At 39.1% G+C, this 24,311-nt stretch overlaps 1 protein-coding gene across 1 annotated transcript in view; it reads right to left on the minus strand.

Moving 5' to 3' along the window:
* GRID2 (glutamate ionotropic receptor delta type subunit 2) overlaps window positions 1-24,311 on the minus strand; it is a 1,453,399-nt gene that overhangs the window by 546,865 nt on the left and 882,223 nt on the right. Inside the window, exon 3 of the mRNA XM_019552630.1 lies at window positions 19,314-19,598. Within this exon, the coding sequence (XP_019408175.1) occupies window positions 19,314-19,598 (285 nt within the window). The remainder of the gene's footprint in view (window positions 1-19,313; window positions 19,599-24,311) is intronic.

Raw genomic sequence — 24,311 nt, forward strand, 5'->3', positions numbered from 1 at the left:
GGGGGTGGGGGGCAGTCAGGGGGAAAGGGGTTGCCTTTTTTTAATTCAGAGTAACCACGACCATTTCAAAATGAGAACTGTCCATTGACATCCATATTAATAATCAGCCTCATTACAATCTTAATGCTAAGAGCCAGAGTTATAGTGTTTTCATCATCTCTGGGTCACTAATGTTTAGCATTTGATGTCTTAATATACTGCCATCACATTTGACTCTAGATACAAATCTGTACGCAAATAAGAAATAATGCTGGGTCTCAGTGGTAGGTGAGAACAGCAAGACTAGCTATGAATAAATAAGCATAACACTCACAAGAAAAATCCTAACTACTCCAATGGGCTGCATACCTTGCTCTGAAAGTCAATAAAACCAGGCTTTATTGAAACAGTAGGGAAAGTATATCAAATGCTCTCCCAGAAAATTCATTTTCCCGTGTACCAAGAACTTTAAATCTAGTTATTATTAGCTGATCTCAATTTCTGTGGTAAAAGAGGTACGTGATTCTAATTCAGGAGAAAAGGGTGCAGACCCCAGCTCTGCCGCAGGCAGGAACTATGGGTAAGTCAGGGGCAAGGTCAAATGAGACATTTAGGCACCTAAATACCTTTTTGTATCTAGTAGTTTTAGAGTGATATTGTAAGTGGTTATTCATGCCTCAATTCCTCTTCTGTAAAAGTACAAATAGAAACACTTTGTTTCTCCCACTTTTCTTCTGACTTGATGATTTAAAACTAAGTTGTTTGATGCAGGAATTCTCAGTTAGAGTTTACTTATACTTCAAGGGGTCCTGTATTTGGTTATAGCTTCCAGGCATTATTATAATTAACAGTAATTAAAAGTATGTTGATAAGGGTTAGACTTATGGTTAGTTGAGGAACTAAGCATGTTCAGTTTGAAAAATCAACTTTCAAATGCACTCCATTCTCACTTCCAGGTATCTATACAGTGAGCACTGGTAAAATATGTTCTCAGTGGCTATCACCACTAAATAAATATGCTACAAGAAAGCTACAAGAAAGAAATATTAGGGTGACTATATTTGAATCTTGGGGAGCACCGGATTAGCAGCTGAATAAAAGGCTGTAACCTGTGGCCCAGCAGAGCTGCTAACCACAAGGCAGAATGATATATATTAAAAGTAATACTGCAAGATGCTTAGGCAAGTATTTTTTCTAACCTTATAGTAGTGCTGTAAGATATGTAGCTTATAAGATTTTGCTTATGAATGTTTATGTTAAGTCAGCCATTTGCTTATGCTAAGTAACCATCTTAACTGTGTCAACCATTTTCAAGTGAATCTGTGTAAGTCTGTGTGCTGTGAATGAGGTAGCCTTAGGAATGTGGAAGATGGTATAACATGGGACTGAAAAACAGCCTGGAATGTGAAAGACAACACAACTGGTAACAGAATCCAAAATAAACATATACAAAAAGGTGAATGGTGATTGGTGAAGAAGCCTCCAGAAGCTTCCAGGCTTTGGTCAAAGTCCAAGTGACTGAAAGAAGCAGGAGTCAAGGTCTTAGACATGCGCTCATGGCAAAAAGACATGTAAATGAATGAAATGCATAGGCAATTCCATGCTAATGAAGCAAACAGTAAACAGAGCCAGAGCTTGAGAGAGGAGGAGGAGATACGGGTGGAACCAAAGGAGGGGCAAAGGTGGAGTAAATGGTAATGAGCATGAACCAAGGTGTATAAAATGTGAAAAGAACTAACTAATGTTCACTGCAGGTCCACAGTTTGCTGTTTTTTTGGAACCTTTGCCTGAAGTTGTCTCTATTTTGAATAAAGCTATTGAGAGCAATGTGTGCTAGTATTTGCTCCCCACTTGCTCTGGCTAATGAGTAACAGGATCCATGAGCAATTGAATTGTTGTCTCCCTAGTCATTGGGCGCTGCATGAAATCTGGGTCTAACAAAAGAGTCCTTTGACTCGACTAGATCTAGCCTTCAATGCTTAGAACAGATTAAATGACACATGGTGGCAATCACCAAGCCCTACCTACAGTAAGTTTTTTACTGCTATTTTTTAACATATTCCCTTATACTTAGCCAACCACAAAATCCTAGAGGAAAATCACAGATCCCAAGATTTTTTTTTACCATAAACAATTGTTTGAAAATCCACAGCAGAAGTTACTTTCTTAGCTTAGATACCAATCATTAGTCACTTAGAATCCAACAGGTTTCAGTTATCCTATTAAGCAGATGATCAATTACACCTACAAAGTGAATACCAAACATGAAACAAACAGCACAGGTGCTGAAAATGTTTTATCACTGAAAAAAAATGTTTATATTAAAAAATAATTCCCAGGAAGGTAAAAAAAAATCTAAAATCACAATGAATAACCTGAATAGGGAATAAGTTTATTTGGTGGAAGAAAGATGGCACTATCTGATGATGATGATAATAATAATAAAGCCAATCCTATTCTCTGCCATTGTCTACACATAAAGAAGTATTATAAGGTGCTCACTATCACTAATGGAACAATTGGTTTTCTCAAGTCTTGTATAAAGACATTAACTCATCCTTCAATAATCTCACTCTAGATTTGAAAATATTTTCCTCGCATTCTGCTCAGATGATGAATATCACCTGATTCAGTTGTGGCAGAAAAGGTGAATGTACTTGTCATAAATATTCACTGGCTGATTTATACAAAAGACTACTTTATTTGTACTGTTGATGAGGAAAGCCTTTGTATAACAAATGGTGCTGTTCAAATTCTTATCCAGAAAGGTTTATAAGTTGACTGCAATGATCCTTCCTCACACAGTAATGACTAAAATGACAGAAACTATTAATTATAGAGATCTACTGTACACCAGGGAGCTGCAGCTAACACAGGACTCAGGAAAATTTCATTTCTATTTAAAGCATGAGTTAAATATCCATATTCCTACAAGAATGTTGATATTTATTACATGGTTTGGATTTAAGCTAAGGGCAGCAATGATTTATCATGATGATTCAATAACAATTTTTCATCTTATTTACAGAGAAATGGAGTTCCCTTCTACTAGTCAAGTTGCATATAATGTAAAGTACCTTCAACCAACAAAGCTTTAGGACTATCTCATTTTAATTTTTAGCAGTGTTAAGGAGCTTAAAAGGAGCATTGTGTAACTGAAGAATATGTTTAGATAGTCCGAATTTAAAGCATATAACACTGGGTCAGGTTAAGTTATTAAAGATAAATTTAAACTCGGATGCTTATGTGAAAGTTTGCCTGTAATACCTCAAGCAAGCTCATCTGATCTGAAGGAAGAATGCAAGTGCAACAGAAGATAACCCTTCCGAGCGAACAATCCAGGCAGAATATGAGGGAAATATTTTCAAATCTACAGTGATATTATTGAAGGATGAATTAATGACTTTATATAAGACTTGAGAACCAAATGTTCGATTAGTGATAGTGAACACCTTATAATATTCCTTTAGGTGGCAACAATGGCAGAGAATAGGATTTACTTTATTATCATCATCATCATCAGGTAGTGTCATCTTCCTTCCACCCAAGAAACTTATTATCTATTTAGATTATTCATCACAAATATAGATTTTTTTTTGGAACAGGGTCCTCTTTCAAAATTGGTACAGTCACATGCATGGTATTACATGTAAATAATAATAGAATTGTGTGTAAAATGTAAAAAAAGAACATGCAAGTTTGGTGAGGAAATATTTCAAAAGCAGAAAAGTCGGCTGTCGCCTATGAAAGCTTATGATTTTCTGAATCAGTTTGTCTCTAAGGTACCACCCTGCCCTGTACCCTTAAAGAGGACCTTCTTAAAGTACAGCCTGCTCTCCTGGACTCTTTTCTCTCAGGCTTGCTTCCCATAGGATACTACCCATGAATTTCCTGAGTTTGTTAATGTCTGCCTTTCAGAAACAGAGTGTTCTTTTTTTGCTGCTCTCCTGCCTGCCTTCCCTTAGTATCCTGAACTCTATCAGTTCATGGTCACTGGCCACTTCTACATGAGATGCTGACTGAGTAGCAGTTTGTTACCATTGTGCAGTAGCATTGTATGGCACAAAGCATGATGTGACGCTACTGCACAGTAGTAATGAGCTACTATACAGTCAGTGTCTCATGTAAGCCAGTTGGGGACTTTGTGTATTCAAGTACTAAATGATTGCACAGTAACAACTGCACAGTCGGTGTCTTGCGTAAACATGGCTAGGCTACTATCATCCAAGTTACCTTCGGTTTTCACACACTCAACCAATTTTTTCCTGTTTGTGAGCAGCATATCAAAAAGAGCTTCCTCCCTAGTTGGCCTTCTATCAGCTGTATGAAAAAATTATCCTCAACACACTCTTGGAATTTGCTGGATCACTTGTGCACTGCTGTGTTTCCCTCCCACTAGATAGCCTGATAACTGAAGTCCCCCATGAGCACCATCTCCTGAGATTTGGAAGCTTCCATCAGTTGTTTAAAGAAGATCTCATCCACTTCCTCCTTCTGCTTTGGAGGCCGGTAGTAGATGCCCACTATGACATCCTCCCTACTGCTTTCCCCTCTAACCTTTATCACAAGGCTTTCAGCAGGCCTACCTTCCATTTTGTACTGCAACTGAACATGTGTACATTATTTTTATATATAGAACAACACCTTCTCTTTTTTCCCCTGCCTATCCTTCCTAGACAAGCTATACTTGTCCGTGACCACCTATCTTACTATGCTTCCATAATTCCAACTGCATCATAATTCTGTTTGTACTAGGACATACAATTTTTCTAATTTGTTCCCTGTAATTATTGCCTTAGTATACAGATATTTCAGGTATTTTAGTGACTGTCCTATCCTCTGAAAGCTTTGCTAAGGCTTCCATTGCTGCTTCTCTTTACAACATTGTCCATATCTACAGGCTTTTTTCTTCATCCTCCAGGAAACCTAGTTTACTGTGCTTCTCACTAGGTTAACAAGCCTGCATGCAAAGACACCCTTCCTTCTCTTTGTCTGCCTCTGCTATCATTTCCAGGCAGTCCATCTTCCTGGAACAGCACGCAACAGCTGAAGAAGCCAAAGTTCTGCTGGGGATACCTCTACCCAGCATGTGTTTATCTCCTAAACAGACTTTTACTTTGACTGGAAGGATCAGTGAGAACATCACCTGGGGCCCTGTCCTCTTCAGCTTTGGGTCCAGTCATTTGACCCCAGTATTCTTTCCTGCCATGGCATGGGGTTGGACTAGATGATCTGCTCAGGTCCCTTCCGACCCTAGAAACTATGAAACTATGTAGTCACTCTTGATCTGCTCGCGGTTGCACCTGGCACTAAGAATACAGCCTATATAGATGAACAGCACAGACAAGTAGTTAGAGGACCAAATGAGTCTTGGCAACCTTTCTGTGACTTCTCAGATACGGGATCCTGGGAGGCTGGAGGCCTTCCTAGGCCACAAGTCAGGCTGGGAGATGGATGCTTCTGTGTCCTTCAAGGAGTCACCAACCACCACCACTTATGACTTCTTCTTGGCAGCAGTGGTCTTAATCCTAACTCCTGCAAGGTGTGCATGGCTTGACCTCCCCTGCCACTGGAGTAGGCCTCTTTTTATCCAGCATGAGGGCTTTGTACATGCTTTCCAGCTGGACAGCTACCAGTTCAGGAGGGGAGTGTTTTGTGCTGCCAGAGGTGACAAGGTGCCAGGTTCCACCTTCCAGAGTCTTGCACCTTCCAATGCCTTCTCTGACATCCATCTTTCATTATGTTGATGGTCTTCTTGTGCATCAAGTCAGTGAAGGCCTCATGCTTGTGGGTGATACTAAGCCTGTCCAACTTCTTGTTCAGTGTCCTTACTTGATTTCTGAGAGCATTCACCAAGAGGCATGTCTCACACAGCAAACACTCCTCACACTTAGCTGTCCCTAGCAAAGACAGGCCACCATTAAAATATTCAACTATTTTTTCATATATAAATTTCACATTATAGAATTCTTAGAAGCTTTAAGTATTGCTAGTAAGAAATATATCTTTCTCTTCCTAGAAAGTATTCTTATGTCTTTTTTTTTCTTGCATCCAGAAGGTGAAAGTCTTCTCTCCAGATTACATTGGTTCAGGAACAGAACTAGCACTGCTTAGTCCTAGACCAGGGACTGTTTGAAGGTCTATTTCCTAATATTCCAAAATTATAAGTAGGAGACATTAAAAAAAACAAACAACCCCCCCCCTACAACAACTCCCCCTCAGGTGCTTATAATTCAGCTCCTAGGTCTTTGTTCAGGCAAATAACTACTATGATCATCAGAGATACAGAGCATTGAACAGTTTCCCTTTATTTATTAAGGTTCTCCAATTTGAGCATCTTGCCTAAGAGTGCTGGAAATGATGGAAGTTGCCTAGGATCTATACACTCATTTGTTGTTGACACTAGCTGTTGTAAGACACTATGACAATTCTGAGGTCAGCTTGAGCAAATTCATGCACATTTTCCTTGACTTTGTGGCAAGGATACTTATGCTAGGAATATGTAAGGATGATATTAAGGCTATGCTCCTACCAGCCAAATGGTGTCCAACAGGCTAAGACACTCCATAAATTGCTGGTATGACTAGGTTATTTTTTACTTTAAGGGAGATGTGAGGAGAGGCAGATTCTCTCTGTCTCCCCCTTTTTTGTCCAGTGCAGTTGTATTCTATGGATTCTACAGTCTTTTGTACAGGATGTTTTTGAAGCACCCAGTGATCCCATTTTTGCTCAGTTAGGAATACAGTAGCAGTAAAGCGGTCATTAGTGGGCGCACCTACACATGGTATTAATGTGCCTTGGGCACAGCAACTTCATGTGTGCCTGGTAGCACAGAAATCTGAATTAGGGCAGAGCAACCATGGGATGGCAGGGGGCCCAGGGGTCAACTCTGGGCTCTGAGTGGTGGCATCAATAAGTGGAAGGGCTTGCTGGAAGACAGGGTGCTACACTGCAGGGCTAGGTGGCAGGCAGTCCCCCCACTGTACCCTTTCACGCCCCAACCAGCCCTGGTCACAGGTACACACGAGTTTGAGCGCATACAATTACTCTGATATAGGATAACATTTGTCCAAGACTGTTACAGAAGCGTTAATTAGTTTACCGCTCCCTAATATAGACACACATGTAGACTGTGATGCTTTACTGAAGAGCTAATTAGTCAACTCCACTGTAAAGTGCATGTGTGGTAATACCCAGTGGTATTAACTAAATTAATCCCTACAAGAGAAACCTATTTTGGAGAAGCTAAAAAGTAGTCTGTTACAGAAGGAAGTCTTACCCAGGTAAACCTGTTAAATGATATGGAAAGGTTTTCCCATCTGGAAATCTCAGAGTAAGTATATCTTTCATTCTGGATTGTATTCTTTACTAACCTGATCAAACCTATCTTCAAACTGAGTAATTACCTATTATGAATCACTGGTTGAGCTCAACCCCTAACCATTATTAAAATAATTTAAAACAAATTTGGATGGTTATTTATTTTTTACTTCAGTAGAGACACTTATGGCCAAAGAAGTGATCTTGCTAGTCAAGATTTCCATAAGCCAGTGGCATAAAAGGTACAGCCCGCAAGATGCCTGGTAGGGCAGAGCTCACTACTGAAATCTGCAGCATAGAGACCCACTGGGGTATATGCTGTGGCTGAGGTAAACCCCGTGGCTTCCTGATGCTACTTGCTCCACTGCTGTCCAGATCTGGCCTATGAGGACTACTGCAGTCTATATCTAGGCCAGGGGACCAGATGACATGGACACCACTGCCCTAAATGATAAGGTTATTTGTTATAGTACTGCCTAAAGTGTAGTTAGCTTATCCCCAAAGCCTTTGTAGCAAATATCTGTAATGCCACCAATCAGCTTATGACATTTTCTAATGCTCACATTATAAAATTTTAATCACCAGCATTTTCTTAAAAATAAAATCCTTTCCTTTTCTCCTCTCCTTTCTTGGGATTTAATCCAAATGTTTTGTCACTTTTTCTTCAAAACATTTCACTTTTCTGATGCTTATATACACCATATCCTGCCTTAAAACTGAACCATGGCAATTTTAATTCAACAAGCCAAATTTTTGTGTTGACAATCTCATTAAACTGAGGCACCAGTGAGCAATTCAATATTTATTATGTAAGAACCTAACTTTAGATACCCAGTGAATATTTTAAAAAGGGCAAATACCTAAATTTTACACTTCTATGCGTGCACTTGAAGCTCCTTAAGTGTTGATCTGCCTTTTAAGATCACTGAGCACTCAGAAGCTCCTATTGAATCTAGCAGAAACTACAGGTGCTCAAACTTTCTTACTTGCAAGCAGGTTTGAAAATATTGGCCTCACTGGGCACATCTGCACCTGTCATTCGGGGGCAGCAATAAACTGCAGAGCTTATTGGTCCCAAGTTTATTGCCCTGAGCATATGTCTGCACACATGCCCCCACCACAGTACATAGAGCTGGGCTGCAACAGTCCCAGCTAGCAGGTAGCTTGGGGCTGCTCCAACTAGACTCAGTGTGTTGGGGAGGAGCTGCCTGGGGCACAAGCGTGTTTCAGTGTGGGGCTGGTAAGCAGGCAGCCCCAACAGTGAAGCACCCTCATGCCCTACCCAGCTGGTTGGCATCTACACGTGCTGTTGCACATGAAAAACTCCACAGCAGGCAGTAAATATTGGCAAGTACTTACAAGTACAACCCTGCTGCAGAGTTTATTAATTTTGTGCGCCCTAACAGGAGTGCACATGTAGACGTTAAGATGCTTACTGCGCAGTTAATTAGTCAACTGTTTAATAAATGTCTTGTGTAGATGTACTCATTGTGAATTAACTGTAAATTTTACAAGCATCAGCAGTATTTCATATGTGTGTAAAATCTCCTTGGGTATTAATTCTAGATTTAATTATCCCATTACAGGTATACTTTTCGTATTTTTGTACTAGTCTATGCAGATATTGTGAAAACACATGCAGCTTGGTCTACCAGCATAAAGCTTGAGGATTTAAAAAAATCTGCTTGATATTTCTCCCTTATCATAGCAGCAACATTTCTAGTAGAAAACCTCCCAGTGCTTTGCTTGTTCAGGCTTTAATTTACCTATACAATTCAAAGTTCACATTACATATTGATGTATAACATGTTTCCTATAAATGTACCTATGGACTTGAAGGACTTTTTCAAAGTATTCTCCAATTTCTTTTTCATCTAGAAAACAAAACTACAGTAATTTTTCTTCAGGGGACATAAACCACAGTGTTTTAGTTACTTCAGTAACTCTCTACTCAAGTAAATTGAGAATGAACCAATGCACATTTCAGGATTCAATGGTGCGTCAAGTGGAAAAGTTGTTAAAGAAGTTCTTACAAACAAAATCCAACTTAGTTTATCACTTCAGTTTATTCCAAGCTGCAGAAGTGATGAATATATGTTTCTTTTCTTATCTGGATGACAAAATATGTACTAATGCAAAGAAAATAGTTCAATAATAAGCTTGAATTAATTATATGTTTATTGAGGCACAGTGAAGTAAATGAGAGTGCAGGAAGCTGGCAAGTAGCCAAATGAGTAATAAACAGTTTTAAGACTGTCTGGAGACAGACTTGAGAATATTATAGTCATCAGGCAGCTGAAAACAGCCTCCGGGTAATTATGAGCATTTGCAATCGATTAAGGAGAATGTGATCATTTTATGGGCCTTTATTAAACTTGCATTAAAACTTCAAATGATTTGAAAATGTTATGGTTCCAAGTGTCCCTCTCCATGAATGGTCATTCACTGTTTATTTTTGAAAAGTGGTTATGCAAGAAAGAAGTACAGTAGAATTTTCTACAGAATATTTTTTGACATTTAAAAAAGAGGCTTTCAGGAATATATGGTCAAGAAATAGCTCCTATCCTAAAACGCTCCTCTTCTCATCCAATGTGCCCTTTGGACTGGTTGCCTCAATTTCCCTCTGAGTTCCAGCAATAAATCTCTTTACACCCTGTGCCCAGAAAACACTCATATTCCTCATTCAGATTACATTCACTAAGCCTGCCCTTTGCAAAGAGCTCTGCTTTTGAGTCAGAGTTTCACAAGCCTACTTTTCAGACAAGGGTGGTTCTAGGCCTAGTTTCCATAGTCTGTAAACACTCCCCTCACATTCTGAGTCTCTGCAGCCCTTCATGCCCAGCTTGAAGTTTCCTTGTAAATCAACCACGGGGTCGCTAACTCAAGAAAACTTTTTTTTTTACTGACAATCTGAAAACTTTTTTTACTGATGTATATTTTACATAATTTAAATTTAACCCTTATGCCTGGCCCTGGACAGCAGTAATGAGGACTGGATTCAAATGTAAGGATTTAACACCGACTATAGTTTTAAAAAAATCCTACAGATTATTAGTAAAAAACAAGAAAGAAAGGTCAAGGTAGAGATCCACAAAAACTTCATCTAACAACCTTTAAGAAAAACCTTTAAGTACCAAAAGTGCTGATATTTTCACCACATAGCTTGCTTAGGTACCTGAAGTTCAGCCACACTGTGTTCCCAGAGAAGCTGCCATCCTAGCTGAGCTGAACGTGTAAATGCCTATCTTCTGTTTAAATTTCTAAGAATCACAAACTTAGAAGCCCCTGTCACTGTGGGACCTGATCTAACAAAGGTACTCCAAGCATGCCTGTTCCTCTCTGATGGCAATGAATGACGGCCCAGGGCCACTTTCCTTTTACAAACATGCCCAGCAAGGGATGCCAGGGTAATGGTGTGGAGTCACACACCTTTTATAAAATAGTGAAGTGGTTAGAGCTCTTATCCAGGAAATAGAAGATCTGGTCCTAGGTCCTCTATATGTATATGAGTTCAAACTCACATCTCCCACTCCTCAGAAAAAGGCCAGAGCGAGACCTGGCCAGAGCCACACCTGGAGTCGAATCACTCTCTACCCCACTTCCAACCTACCCTACTGCTCCTTTCCCCCTTCCCTGATGAAGCTGTGTTACAGTACAGAAAGGAAATGAAGATTCATAAAGAAAGAAAAATATGAAGCAAGAAGCAGCATAGCTTTTTATGCTTCATTCCCAGTAAAGGAAAGCACTCCCCTGGGAAGTGGAGAAACCCAGGTTCTGGCCTGTGCTTCTAACACTGAATGTACATTTCATCCAATGCCTCTTTAATGAAAAATGTATAAGCAGACCTAGACATAGGACTCATCCATCTCCCTACAGTAGTGATCGTTTTTCTGGGATAGAATCATGTCCTTTGGCTTAGTTTTCCCTTCCCACTGAATATTGATTTCTTTTCTGCACATTCTCATAGTTTCAACAGGAGGAGCAGAGAGTATCCCCAGGACAGCCCTACCCAGCCTCTGGCTTGGTTGTTAGGGTACTTCCATAGGAGATATAAGAAGTAAGTTTGAACCACCCTCCCCCGGGCTTTCCCAACTTCCTTGGCAAGTGCTTTAACCATCAGATTATTATACAAAGTGTGGGCAGCACCACCACTGTCTAGGTAACAGTGAGAAAGTCACTTATTCTTGAAAGAATGACTTAAGGATCTAAGTCTAAGCATGGGTTCCATGTTTTGAATTCCAGTCTTTCTTAGGCACTGACCTGTAGATTTGAAGTAGGTGCTCAGGAGCTGTTATGAGTTCAGACACATCCCTCTTTCCAGTGTTTTGGGCTGGCTATCTTATACCTCATCTTCCTGTCCTTTGTTCCACTTCCCAACCCATATCCAATGTGCTGAGTGTTGTGAACCCTAAATAGTTAACTCTTGTAATGTAATGAATAGGGAAGTTAAGCACCCGACTTCAGTTCATAGATTGATCAAACTTCTAGAGCCAGTACCAGAACATTTAGGCATTAAACACTTCATATCATCACACCTGCGTTTTGCTTGTGTATCTCATCCTAAAAATTTAAGTCAGACTCTTGGGGACCAATACAAATCAATTCTCAAAAACATGTGGTCTTTGCAGAAGGCCACAGAATAAGCAAGCACAGATGCATTATCCTTTAGAAAAATAAATGCTATGTATATGAATGAGTGCCTGCATCATCTTTTACACAGACCAGCTGAGTTAAAAAACAAAGGGGTGGATTTGAATGTCCTATATACAAGAGCACCCTTGCACCTCTTTTTATTGTATACAAAATGCAGGATGCTTTTTAAAGACAACAGAAAAAAGAATATGAAATAAGATCATATTAATTCCTTTGGAAACCATCCGTTCTCTTCATTTCCTTAAAGAAGCAGAGAATCTTTCTAGATGCCTTGACACCAACAAAGAATAAAAAATAAATGCTTACAAACAGCAGAAATTGCTCTTTTTGCATTCTAGACCTGTACAGAGGTCTATATTGGAAAATGGCAGAAATTTCTCAGTTATTCTTTAGAAATGACTGATTGGGTTCTTTACAGAATTTACTACCACAAGAAAAACATCAAAATGTAAATGTTCTCTTCAGCAACACAATGCACATAGCTGCATGTAAAACAGTTAGCACAGTTTAAAAACATATCTGTTCCAATTGGTGTATCCATGATGTACTAAAGAGTATGGCATGCCACCATTCAGACCAGGAAGGGATGAGGGTAAGGTGTGGCTGGAAATCCCAGGTCAGTGGGGGTCATCAGGGAGCTGGGTAGAGAGAAGATGCATAAAAGAGTGGGGGACCAACACTGCCCCCCACTGACAGCCACTCCAGCCAGAGGCTATGGGGAGTGGTTGTTTGAGGTTCCAGGCTCGGCCAGAAACAACAGCACCAGTGGTTTACAGTTTCCACTTTCCAACCTCTGCTCCCTGTCTTCTGCTGGCCAGGAACAGGTGCTGGAAGGAGGAACCTGCATGCCACCACTGGCTCATGCAGCCTATGAGAGTGGACCAGGAGCAACTCATGGCTCCCCTGTTCCTGCATCAGCTGGGGACAGCACTAGCAACGTGAAGGTTCCTCCTTCCAGCGCCTGTTCCCCACCATTTCAACCAGTTGTGGACACCTACAGGGGAAGGACAGGCAGGGTGTAGGAATCTGAAGGAGGAACCTGAGCACCATGCTGAGCCTAGCACCCCTCACAACTAGTCACAGGCCCCGTTGCTGTAGCCTACTAATCTAATGATCAGAGCTGGTGGATCTATATATATTCAGGCTTAGAATGAGTATTTAATTCTCCTTCTTTATCTCACTTTTTGAAACATTCATATGAAAGGGGGGTTTTCTTCACACTAATATTTGGGGATTCACTATTCATCCTGGGCATATCCCCAGTCGTGCACAAATATAACACTTCAAAGATCTGAATTTGGCCAGATTAGAATCTTTTGTGAGGTCGTAGTCATTTCCCTGTAAGATATAGCCCATAAAATCCAGTTTTGTCTTTCATTGAAAGAACTTACACCTGAATTGAAAAAAGATCATTTCCACTCATTTCAATGGGAGTTGAATCTAGACACAATCCAAAATCTGTGATGCTACAAATTACAAAAGATAGTGACTTAAAGGAGACAGGGGATTGATTCTACCCATACTCAGGTTTACAAGGTCATAATTTTCATTTCCTTCAAGCCAACTGAGTTACTGTAGATTTACAGTCAGTGCAAGCAGAATCACACCAGACATTTACAAAACACCCTTTTCTTAGAGTGTATCAGGTTGACCCAATATTTACCACTTCCTGTCCTTCAACAAAGGCTTGTTCAATACTAATGTTCCTTTAATATCAGAAAGCTGCCCTTTTTACACAGAGCTATAATGCAGGCAAAGAAAGCAGGAATTGTGCAGCAAAGGGATGAACTGTAAGTTTTTCTAGTAGAAGCAGGGTCATAAAATAGGAGGGTGGGGGGGGAGAAACTCTCTCATTTTACTATCAAATTAGTTCAGTACCTGAGGCCTTAAAGCATATCTGCTATCACTATTTTCTGGGCACTAAATGCATGTGAAATATTATTACCACAACAAATTAAATTAACTTAAAAGACCAAACAAGTAAGGATTTCAGTTTGGAAGTTCTCCTGCCTGCCTGCTTCCCGTATGAAATGTGTGTCCATGCACATTGTGTCATCATTCCTCATTACTTACAGGGAAAACAGTAGTGACACTGAACATAGGGTTAAGACTTGTCATTATTTATTGAAATCTTTCCTACAAATAGCTCAATTCAGATATGCCAACTAGACTACAATGAGACTTGATTTTAATTACAGGTAGGTAACTTTTAAAGTCAATATCCTGTAAATTTAATTCTGAAAAAAAACCCCCCACTATCAATGCAAAATTTAATTGTCAATGGTTTCAAAGTGAGGCTTCTGAATCACTTCCTATTCACACAGTTAATTAGGACTTTGAAGGAAATGAATATTTCATCTAGGACTTCAACTTTCTTTGTTGGAAAAAAAGTTTTAAGTAGAATCGCATCTTTTATTAGCCGGATATAAAAGCTTTAGAAAAATGGACTCTTTTTTCTGTTTAGTTAAAAGCTGAATGCATTGATCCAATTATATCCAGAAAGGATTTGGGATATTTGATGAAAAAAATACACCACAAACAACATTCTGCTTTGCAGAAGGATATCATTCCAAATATAAATTATGCTTTCTCACTCTACTAATGAAAGGCAATCGCTAATAGGCAAGATAAAAGTCAAAAGCCATTTCAATGCATTGAACTTAAAACCAATGACACTGATAACTATATATGTGAATGGATGCAGCCCCTCTTCAAGGTACAAAGTATTTACTTTGAAGTCTAGCCTGGCTGGATAGCTATTCGTGTGTATGTGCATGTGCCTGTGCATGTGCGTGTCAGTGGGTGCGTGGAGGTGTGTGTGAACACAAGGGCAGGAGGCTGAGGTGCCCCTTCGTTCCATTCCAGTACATTTTCATTTCCTCATTTTCAAAGAATAACTGGACACAAAGGAAGAAAAAACTCTAGAGATCCATATTACATAATCTATACTGTGGAGATATGTATTAGTATCCACAGAAATAATGACTATGGCATATATATTTTTATATAAAGGTAGAATGAAGATAGGTATCTGGCGTTGTGCATAGACCTTAATTCTGCAAAACACTAAAGTTTATTCTTAATGTTAAGTAATAATGCCAGTACTGTCTCTATTTAGCAAAGCATATAAACACACTTGTTAAACTTCATGCAGGTGCTTAAGTCTCATTAACTCTTATGTGAATACTTAGGTTGTTTAATGTTAGATGTGTATTGAATCTTAGCAGAATTGGGTCTCTGGTCAGTATGGGCAGGGAGCAGAAACAATTCTACAGTGATAGTCTCTCTGCAAATACGGGGAGCACGTTCCAGAGAGCAGCATTGATCCAACCTTGGTTAGAATGACAAGTTGAATACCTGACCTAGTGCCTTTAAATAACTGAAGGGAATTAAAGGTTTCAATTTCAAAGATTTCCTTCACCACTTAAAAACATTTAAAAATTATCACCATAAAACTATGGCAACACAAAACAATGTATTTTCATGATGTGAAAATATTTTAAAAACTTGATTTGGGGATCCCCCCACCGCCCCGCACCTTGGAAGAGGTAGGATTAAATCGAATAATAATATATAGCACTCACAGGAGACTTTTTCACATTCAAAGTCCTTTACAACATTAATAATATATGAAACATGTGCCCAGTGCAAATGAGAAGCAAATGAGATCAATACCATAATTTACAAAGTATTATATTTATTAAAAATGTTGTGAGAAATGGCCACTGTGAACTCAATACTGTCTTCAAAGGAGCTATTTGTGAAATTAAAGTGACCAAAAGTTTGCTTCATGATCCTGATTCATCAGGGAATTTCTGCAAAAACTGCTTTTGTTCACAACAGTTTCTGGAAAAGGGGGATGAACAGTAAAGTGGTAAAATCTTCAGATGATACAAAGCTATTTACTTTAGCCAAATTTAGAGAGCACTTCAAATAATTTTGGAAGAGTCTAAGAAAATTAGGTGAACGGGCAACACAGGAACAGATTAAATTTAAAGTGTATAAATGCTAAGTTATTTGGAGGGAAAAAAATCTGAATGACACTTTTGACAGCACAATGTGAGGCCCTTTTTAACATGTGGCTGTGTTACAGAAAAATACAATGTTTAAAGAATAGGATAGAGAATAATATGGACAATGTGATAATACTGTATATTGTAAAAATCAATAATGACATTTGAAATATGATGCTCGATACTGATCATTCCCTCTACAAGGGAGTTTAGGTATAGGTAACAAGAATGATTAGGGGCATGGAAGAATACTCACAAGAAGAAAAATTTAAAGACTGGGATTGTTTTCTTACATAAGGACACAAATAAAAGGGGATGGGATAAAATATACAAAATAACCAATGCTGTTGGGATGGTAGATCTGGAATTTGTATTCTCTGTTTCATATCATAAAAACAAGAGGACATCCAACGAAACTGGCACATACAAAATTTATTAAAAGAAAAGCTGTTTCTTAATATCCACAATTAAACTGCAACCTGCTGACATAGGTGGCAACTGAAAGAGGGATTGTAAAGTTATATGGCTAATGAGATTATTCAGAGTTATTTCAAAACAGGGTTTAAGTCAGTCTGTAACTATACAGGTTTAGAATGAGACATTGGTTGGTGGCAGACCTTCCATCTTCCTACCACAGGAACTTGCACCTTTTTCTGAAGTATTTGACTGACTGAAAAAACAGATACTGAGTTGTCTGCTCCAGTATGGTATTTCTTGTGTTTGTACAGAAACCCCCCAAAAGTATCTTTGAAAACACCAAAAGAATATTGCCTACTAGTTATTATGACAATGACAGGCTCAGTCGCTGTGCTTTTAGTGGCTGAGTCTGCTTTTGGGAAGGAGTCTCCTGTAGAATATCATGCTTAAGCTTGTGGGACACTAATTTAATTAATAGTCTGTGAAGGAGTGAGACAGAACTTACAGCATAGAGGGCCAGCAGGGCTGCAGCTGTAGCCCGGAAAGGAAGGAAAATACCCACCCAATTTCCGGAGCAGGATCTCACTCAGGAGTGGCAGAGGGAGGCTGCCCAAAGGTATTTCTGGCCCTGAAGCGGGGCAGAGAGGGGTCAGTTCCCTGCAGGCCACAGGGAGAGAGGAGCAGCTGAGCATCTTGGTAGGCAGAAACTAGAGAACATGCCTGAGGAGTGCTATGAGAGGACCCTGAGGCAGGCGGGTACCTGCAAACAAGTGGCTAGTGGTAATCTCTGGAGCAGAGCTGCAGCTGAGGATCCAGAGTGAGGGAGTCCATAAAGCCTGAGAGAATCTCTGAACTGAAGTTTTTCCAACAGAGGATCTGGAGGAGGGCCTGAAGGAAAAAATCTGCAGTCACAGGTAGAGCCTTCCTGCACATCAGGGAGACCCCAGATAGACTGTGAACATTCATAGGGGCGCAGGGTCAGCTAGCACATGGAAAAGAATGGACTAAGGGATTGTTTGCCTGAATTATGGTGATTGGGAGGTTGAGCACCTGATCACGAGAAAAGGGGACATTTCCAGAGCCTGACAAGAAGGCTGAGAAACAGCCAGGGTTTTCTGTGATTTCTTTTTGTGGTTTATTTTATTTTTTTGAGCACAGGCCAAGACTGGCCCCTGGAAGGGTGTACCCAAAAGAGGCACTAGGACACCCTGGGGTAGGGGCAAATAAGGTTACAGCAGGCAGCACTGCAACCTAGCTGCAGAAGAATATCGTAAAACACCATCTGGAGAGTCTAAGCTGGGGTAAAGGGAAGGTTTGGAGCCCCACAGAAGACACAGGGTTCAAGACCAGGCAGGATCACCATGGGCATTGCCTCCTGGGAATATATAGGTCATCAAAGTCATGGCAGACAAGAAAACGTCAGATCCACTTCCTGGCAGACCTCATGATCCAGAGCCAAGGTCTACCCTGTCTCCACCTGCAGGCAGACGAGTGCAGGGCAGTACTAGCAAGCCCTATAATACCTACAGACATCACATGGTCTCACACGTATTCCTAATGGATAGACATCTTTGAGGAGAGATAAAGAACGTAGGAGCCAGGGGGTCTGAATTACTATCTCCGTCAGAACTTATTGAATATTAGAAAATCAGTACTAAAAGAACATTTTTATTCTGAATAGTTGATTTACTGTGATACTTTTTCCTTTCTTGTTCATGAAAACAAATGCAAAAGGCTATTTTGTGAGCATCAATATTTTTGCAGTGGCTTTTTCATATAATACTTATGTTTAGATGCATAAACATGTTCATTTAATGGACAGCAATATTTACTACTATAAGCACGTTAGACCAAAGACTGTGCACATATATGTGTATATCCAGTAGTTATTACAATAGGACCCTGGTATTGATGGGGCTTCTAGGTGCTATATTATTATAAATAGCAAGAATCATTAGCTATTCATTATTTCTATTGTTTTAATATAAGAATTGACCATCTACTAAAAAAGCCAAATCAATAACACATGGCTTGGTTTACCAATCATACACTACTAAAAAGGAACAGTCTGCTTAAATAAACAGTTCACACACAATTTAAAATTGAAAATAACTTTAAAAATGTCCATGCAAACTATTCATGGACAGTCATGAATAACAACTACATCTGTAGAAATTAGATTTTTTTAAAACAATTTTTGACTGAAGAAGGATAAAATTAGCATATACATTATTTGACTATAAGGCATCTGGTTTTACTCTAACCTTAGAAGAAACCCCTATAGAACATGATTGACATGCAAAATCATATAGTTAGGACTAATTTATACCACTATTTCTTGTGCTGTATTTGTTCTGTAGGTAGAGGACTGTCAGTTCAGTATCAATTGTGTACCAATAAAGGCACTCCAAAACATTTGAAAAAAGGGGGAAGACAGTATTCATTTCTATATTTCTACAGTTTTATCTAAGTGTGTATTCACAAAATTCTGTCCATTCCTCAGATTTCTCTTTTATTCACGCTACTATTTAAAAGTTTTATTCTACAAAAGATGTCAATAAACAAAAAGTGTTCACCATCTGATAAATACTTCTAAAAATGTAAAATTGAATAGGTGTATTATCATTATCTATTTCTACATGCTGCAAACAACAAAACTCATTAAAATCATTTACACTTCATAAACACTGGCAAGATAGAAGGCTAGATAAGTTCTGCATTTAGAATCCAACTTTATCAAAATAATTATCAAACACAGCTATAAAAGTTGATGGATTTTAGAGAGAGATTTTTCTCCGTTTATGTGAAATGCTAGCACAACCATAAATGCTTATAGGCAAAATGTAATCTACTGTAAGATTTTAAAGATTTAATTCAGTTCCAACAGAATGATGGATTTGATAACAATCAAGCTGCTAAATAAATACTTACCATATTCACTATCGTAGAAAATAATGAATTTTTGCCAGGCATATTCTGTGACCACCCTCAAAATGACATCATTTAGATAGACAGGCGGGCGGACAGAGAGGGTGTAGTCATCATTTCGGTTGCTCCGGGTAAGCCCACATCCACTCCTTGGAGTCCCAGCTGTTGAACGCTGGATGAAGAGGTGAGGGATGTGCATGGCATCTGCCAAGGACTGCAGGGATCCTGCTGACGTGCAGCCAATGGAGCTGACAAGGGCCAGAATGCCTTGGTTCATAAGGTCACAGGCTGTAAGAAAGCACAGTGATATTCAAGATGACAAGGGCAGTTCAGTACATACAGACTATTTTTCTGCTGAAACAAACACTGGGAGCTGACATGCAACAGTTCTAGCGAAGTGCAGAGAAGCTGAAATTCTATAAATTCAGTAATCTTGTCTCCTATAAAAGAGTCCAATCTAAAATCTATGTTGTGCCATAGAAGTCATGAGGCTTGTCTATTCATTTCAAACTGTCTAAGGTATTATTGCTAGTGAAAGCTGGAGGACTGCCCCTTCCACGCTGCCTGGAAGTGGGACACAGTGAAAACATGAACCAAACCTATAAACATAGCCTTCAGAGAACTCTTACAAACATTGCAGTTGAAATCTAACTATCAAATTAACCATACTTCTGAAGGTGATAAACGCTTCTTGAAGTCCAGCATGACAGTTCTGGGAATACAATATTTACATTACACCCAGAGAACCTGAATGAATAACAGCTCAGACTGTCTGTCAAATTTTGAAGGCAATTGAATATGGTTATGTACAGAAACTTGCCCAGAAGGAATACAAAACTGAACTGCTCTTGGGTTATAAAAGGTATATGTTGAACTTATCCCCTTCAGTGTTCAGAGTTGGGGCAGAAGAATTGGGAGAGGGGAAGAGGCACAGTCTTACAGGAAAAAGGATGCTGCTTTCAAAATTTAGTCCAGAATTTATGTGCATTTCTCCTCCCTAGTACTGGGAGGGTGAGGGGGAAAATCATGCAGTTATTTACTCAAAAAGTAACACCTTGTAAGTAATGGTACAGTTAATGAAGGGTGAGTCCTGAAGTACTATAGAAATGCATCTACTTTAATATTAGGGGTGGTTATTATGATTAATGTTAATGCAATCAATAAATAGCAAATGAATTAATAATGATTAGGCTTGTAATTTTAAAGCATTATCTTGTGAAATAAAGCAGAAAGTTAGCTGCTTATGCTGGCTCTCTAATGTAGTTGAAAATTGGAGTAAAGCAGCAACACAAGCTAGTAGCACAAATCCCTAGACTGAGAATGCTTAAGACCAAATTATAAAATACCAGATTTGACCACTGGCAAAATAACATGTGAAGTTAACTTATATTTAAGCATGCAAATTAGATAATTGCAGAGTAAAATACAGTAAATATTACATGTACATACCCCACATGTAGCTGTGCAACTACCCATTTTTACATATAGGGTTTGAGTTGAAAACACAAATGAATTAAGAGGTGAAAAATATGGCCCTCAGAATTTTTCTCACAAACATATTGTGTTGGCAGATCTCTTTGATCAAACTGCGCTCCCCTTATTCACAGAGGAACAGATCTTACTCTGCTTGTTGTCCCATTGGTAACCACTGAGACACATCCCATTGGGACTTATTCACTATGAATAACAATATTGCAATCAGACCCTTACTGATCTTGCCAAGCTAGCAAAGGATGTGTTGAAGATCAGAGAAATGCATTTCTTTTAAAAATTAATATATTTCTTGTAGCAGGGGTATAAAAGAAGGTCACTAGTAACCTCTAGGATTTCTTCTAAAGGAATAAGTCACAATGTATATCAAAATAAAACCATCCAAGAAAACAAGAAACACCATCATTACTAAATTTAAATTTCAGAGTTATGTCTTTTTCTTGATGTTCTGTTAGTTCAGTTTCATGGATGTCACAGACAAGATTTCTCTGGCTGATGAACTGGGATAGCTCTGCTATGCAATGAAGAGCTGCATTACATTGTGGGCACTGACAGTAGTGATATGTATTGCATGATCGGGCCCTTGAAAGTGCTTTACAGTTGTACCCTGACAGAAGTGCATGGCTGCAGAGTGCTATAGAAGTACCTGAACATAGAACAAATTAATCCTCATTTAATGAGGGTTCTGATAAAGGCACTCCAAAATGGAGATATACCTAGAAGATAAACTACTTCTTGAACCACGTGCTAGTTTCCAGTATGCATAAAATAAGAGCTGTGAGGTTAAATTTAATACTTATTAGAGTTAAAACATTCTAAATAGTATTACTATTTAGCATTTATATTGCTTGTTTGCTTTCTGCATGTCACTCACTTTTAACAATTGCTATATAAACTACTCAATATTTCTTGTTAGTCAGTTTCTAAACACTTTCCTACTGTGGTTCTCATTCATTGCCTGGAAACTGAGTGTGGGTGCAAAACCTGGATGGCAAGATATTCCTTGAAAGATAAATCATTTCCATTGTAATTAACAATATAATAATTTTGGAAACATTTTTATTGATGTTAGTCTTGCAAAACCTGATTTTTCATGCATCTGCAATGTAGGTCAATGATATTCCTTTAATTGAAAAATGCATGATTTCTCAGTCATGACTGTACAAAACATCAGAGCCAAGAATGTAACAGAAACAACATAGCAACTCTTTTCCTTGTACATTTTACCTGATACAAATTTATAATATTTCTACATTCCCAGGGAGTCCCTAACGTTAAAAATCATCAGGATATTCACTATACTACTGAAAAAGGTGATTTTTTTTATTATAAAGTGTGTTAACAAAGCAAACCAGAAGGAACTAAAAAAGCAAAGAGTTCCCTGATGAGTTTAGTGTATGCTGAACTCCAGGGAATCAAGTCTTGACCCTAACAAACAGCCTCAGTACATTCTGCAAACTATCTTCTCCAGTCTATCTCACTGTTTCAAATCCCAAGATGACAGAGAGGAGCTGCAGAAAAATCTCACCATCTAAGTGAGTGGGCAAAAAATGGCAAATGAACTTCAATGTCAAGAAGTACAAAGTAATGCACATGGGGAAAAATTACTTTATACCTACACAATGCTGAGTTCTGTAGATAGCTCTCTAAAAAAAATTAGCTCAATGTGCTGTGGCAACCAAAAATGCCAATAAAATGTTAGGAATCAGTGAGTGCACCTAGTGAGTGCATTAAGGTGTTTTTTTCTAATGCACATTAAATTTAGTACCTCCAATGTGAGATACTAAACAAAATTGTACTATCGGTACTTGGGAGACTCAAGCACTGAATCCTCCCCAGTGGTTCCATTATGTCAATTTCACTGCCTTAAATGTGCAGGAATGAATGAACATGATTTTCAAGTTAGACTTAATGCGCAGTAGCCTATTTTACTGTGTATTAGCATAATCTCACAGTTTTTATGTGATGCTTTAATGTACAGTAAAATAGGCTACAATGCATTAAAGCACATGTATAGATGCACCCAGCAAGAAGAAAACTGAAAACAAAATGGAGAACATCATCATGCCACTATAAAAATCAATAGTGCACCCATATTTTGAATATGGTGTACAGTTCTGGTCTCCACATCTCAAAAAAGATGCAGTAGAATTATAGAAGGTACAGAGAAGAGCAACTAAAATGATCAGGGAGCAGTTCCTATACCAGGGAGGCTAAAAAAGGATAGGGATCTTCTGTTCAGAAAAGAAAAGGCTTAGGAGAGATGTGATAGAGGTCTATAAAATCATGAAGGGCATTGACAAAGTTAATAGAGAATGTTATCCATCAGTCCCATATTATTAGAATGAGGTGGCATCCACTCATATTAGTAGGACACAGGTTTAAAACTAACAAGAGAAAGTATTTTTTACACAGTGGACATGTCTACATGTACAAATAATCTGGGAGCAGTTTACTCTTAGAGTAAAGTACTCAAGAGTAAACTCTCCTGGGCATGTGTCTACACATGCAGGGACATGCAAGCAAATCAGAGGGCCATCCTGAAATCACAGAGCTGGCACTGGGAGAGAGGAATTTTCCAGTGCAGGCCCCGCAGCCATGGAGCTGATGCTGGGAGAGAGTATCTCCCAGCCTCAGCCCTGTGATTGTGATTGAGCAGCAGGGCCTGGGAGCTCCTTGCTACTGGGGTAGGGGGACATTGTCCCTGCCCAGGCTCCAGTGGCAGAGCCCGCCCCAGGCAGCTCCTGGGTGGCAGGGAGCAATGTGCTGTCCCCTGCTACTCAGGAGCAAACATGCTCTGAGTCCAGTGTCTACACATGTGCTGCTGCACAGTAGATAAATTGAAAGTTAATTTGCTACTTGCATTTTCAGGTAGGAAATTTACTTATGATTACAGCCAATTGCTACTCAGTGGGCATGTCTACATGTAGCAGAAAGCCCCCTTTGTACATTTCCCTTCTGGACATGGATACAATAGAAGCCCTTTCTTGCCTGCCACCCCTCCCCTGTCCCATTTTGGGTATTTATTTTCCTTCTTAGTATTGGCAGAGACCTAGCACACTCATTGCATGGGTCTGGCAAGACTCAGAGCAAGCCAGAAAGCTGAAGTGGCCTTCTATAGAAGAAACCTAGAAATTACATCTACATATCACTTAAGCTCAGTGTCAGAAGAAAACAAAAGAACTAAAATATCCACTGCAAAGTCTGTAAATATATCCTGTGCTCACTTAAGTCACTTACTGTCCCCAGTAGTCTTTGATCCTCACAACTTCACATTGCATTTTTATATATCTCTCACAGTGCATGTTCATATTTCATCTGTCTCGTCTTTACCATGGCATTTTGTATTTTATATGTTATACTTTTAAACTCTTAAGGAATGTACTCCCTGTAGAATGAAGTTACACCCTGGACCATTGTTAAAACTGCATTGAAATTGTAACTGTAAAATGATAAAATCTGTTAAGTGAATGCGAGTGAATGATGATCATCAGTAGACCACAGCCTAGC

Source organism: Crocodylus porosus, unplaced genomic scaffold (assembly GCF_001723895.1).
Source record: "Crocodylus porosus isolate Cpor-Errol unplaced genomic scaffold, CroPor_comp1, whole genome shotgun sequence".
Classification (NCBI taxonomy): domain Eukaryota; kingdom Metazoa; phylum Chordata; order Crocodylia; family Crocodylidae; genus Crocodylus; species Crocodylus porosus.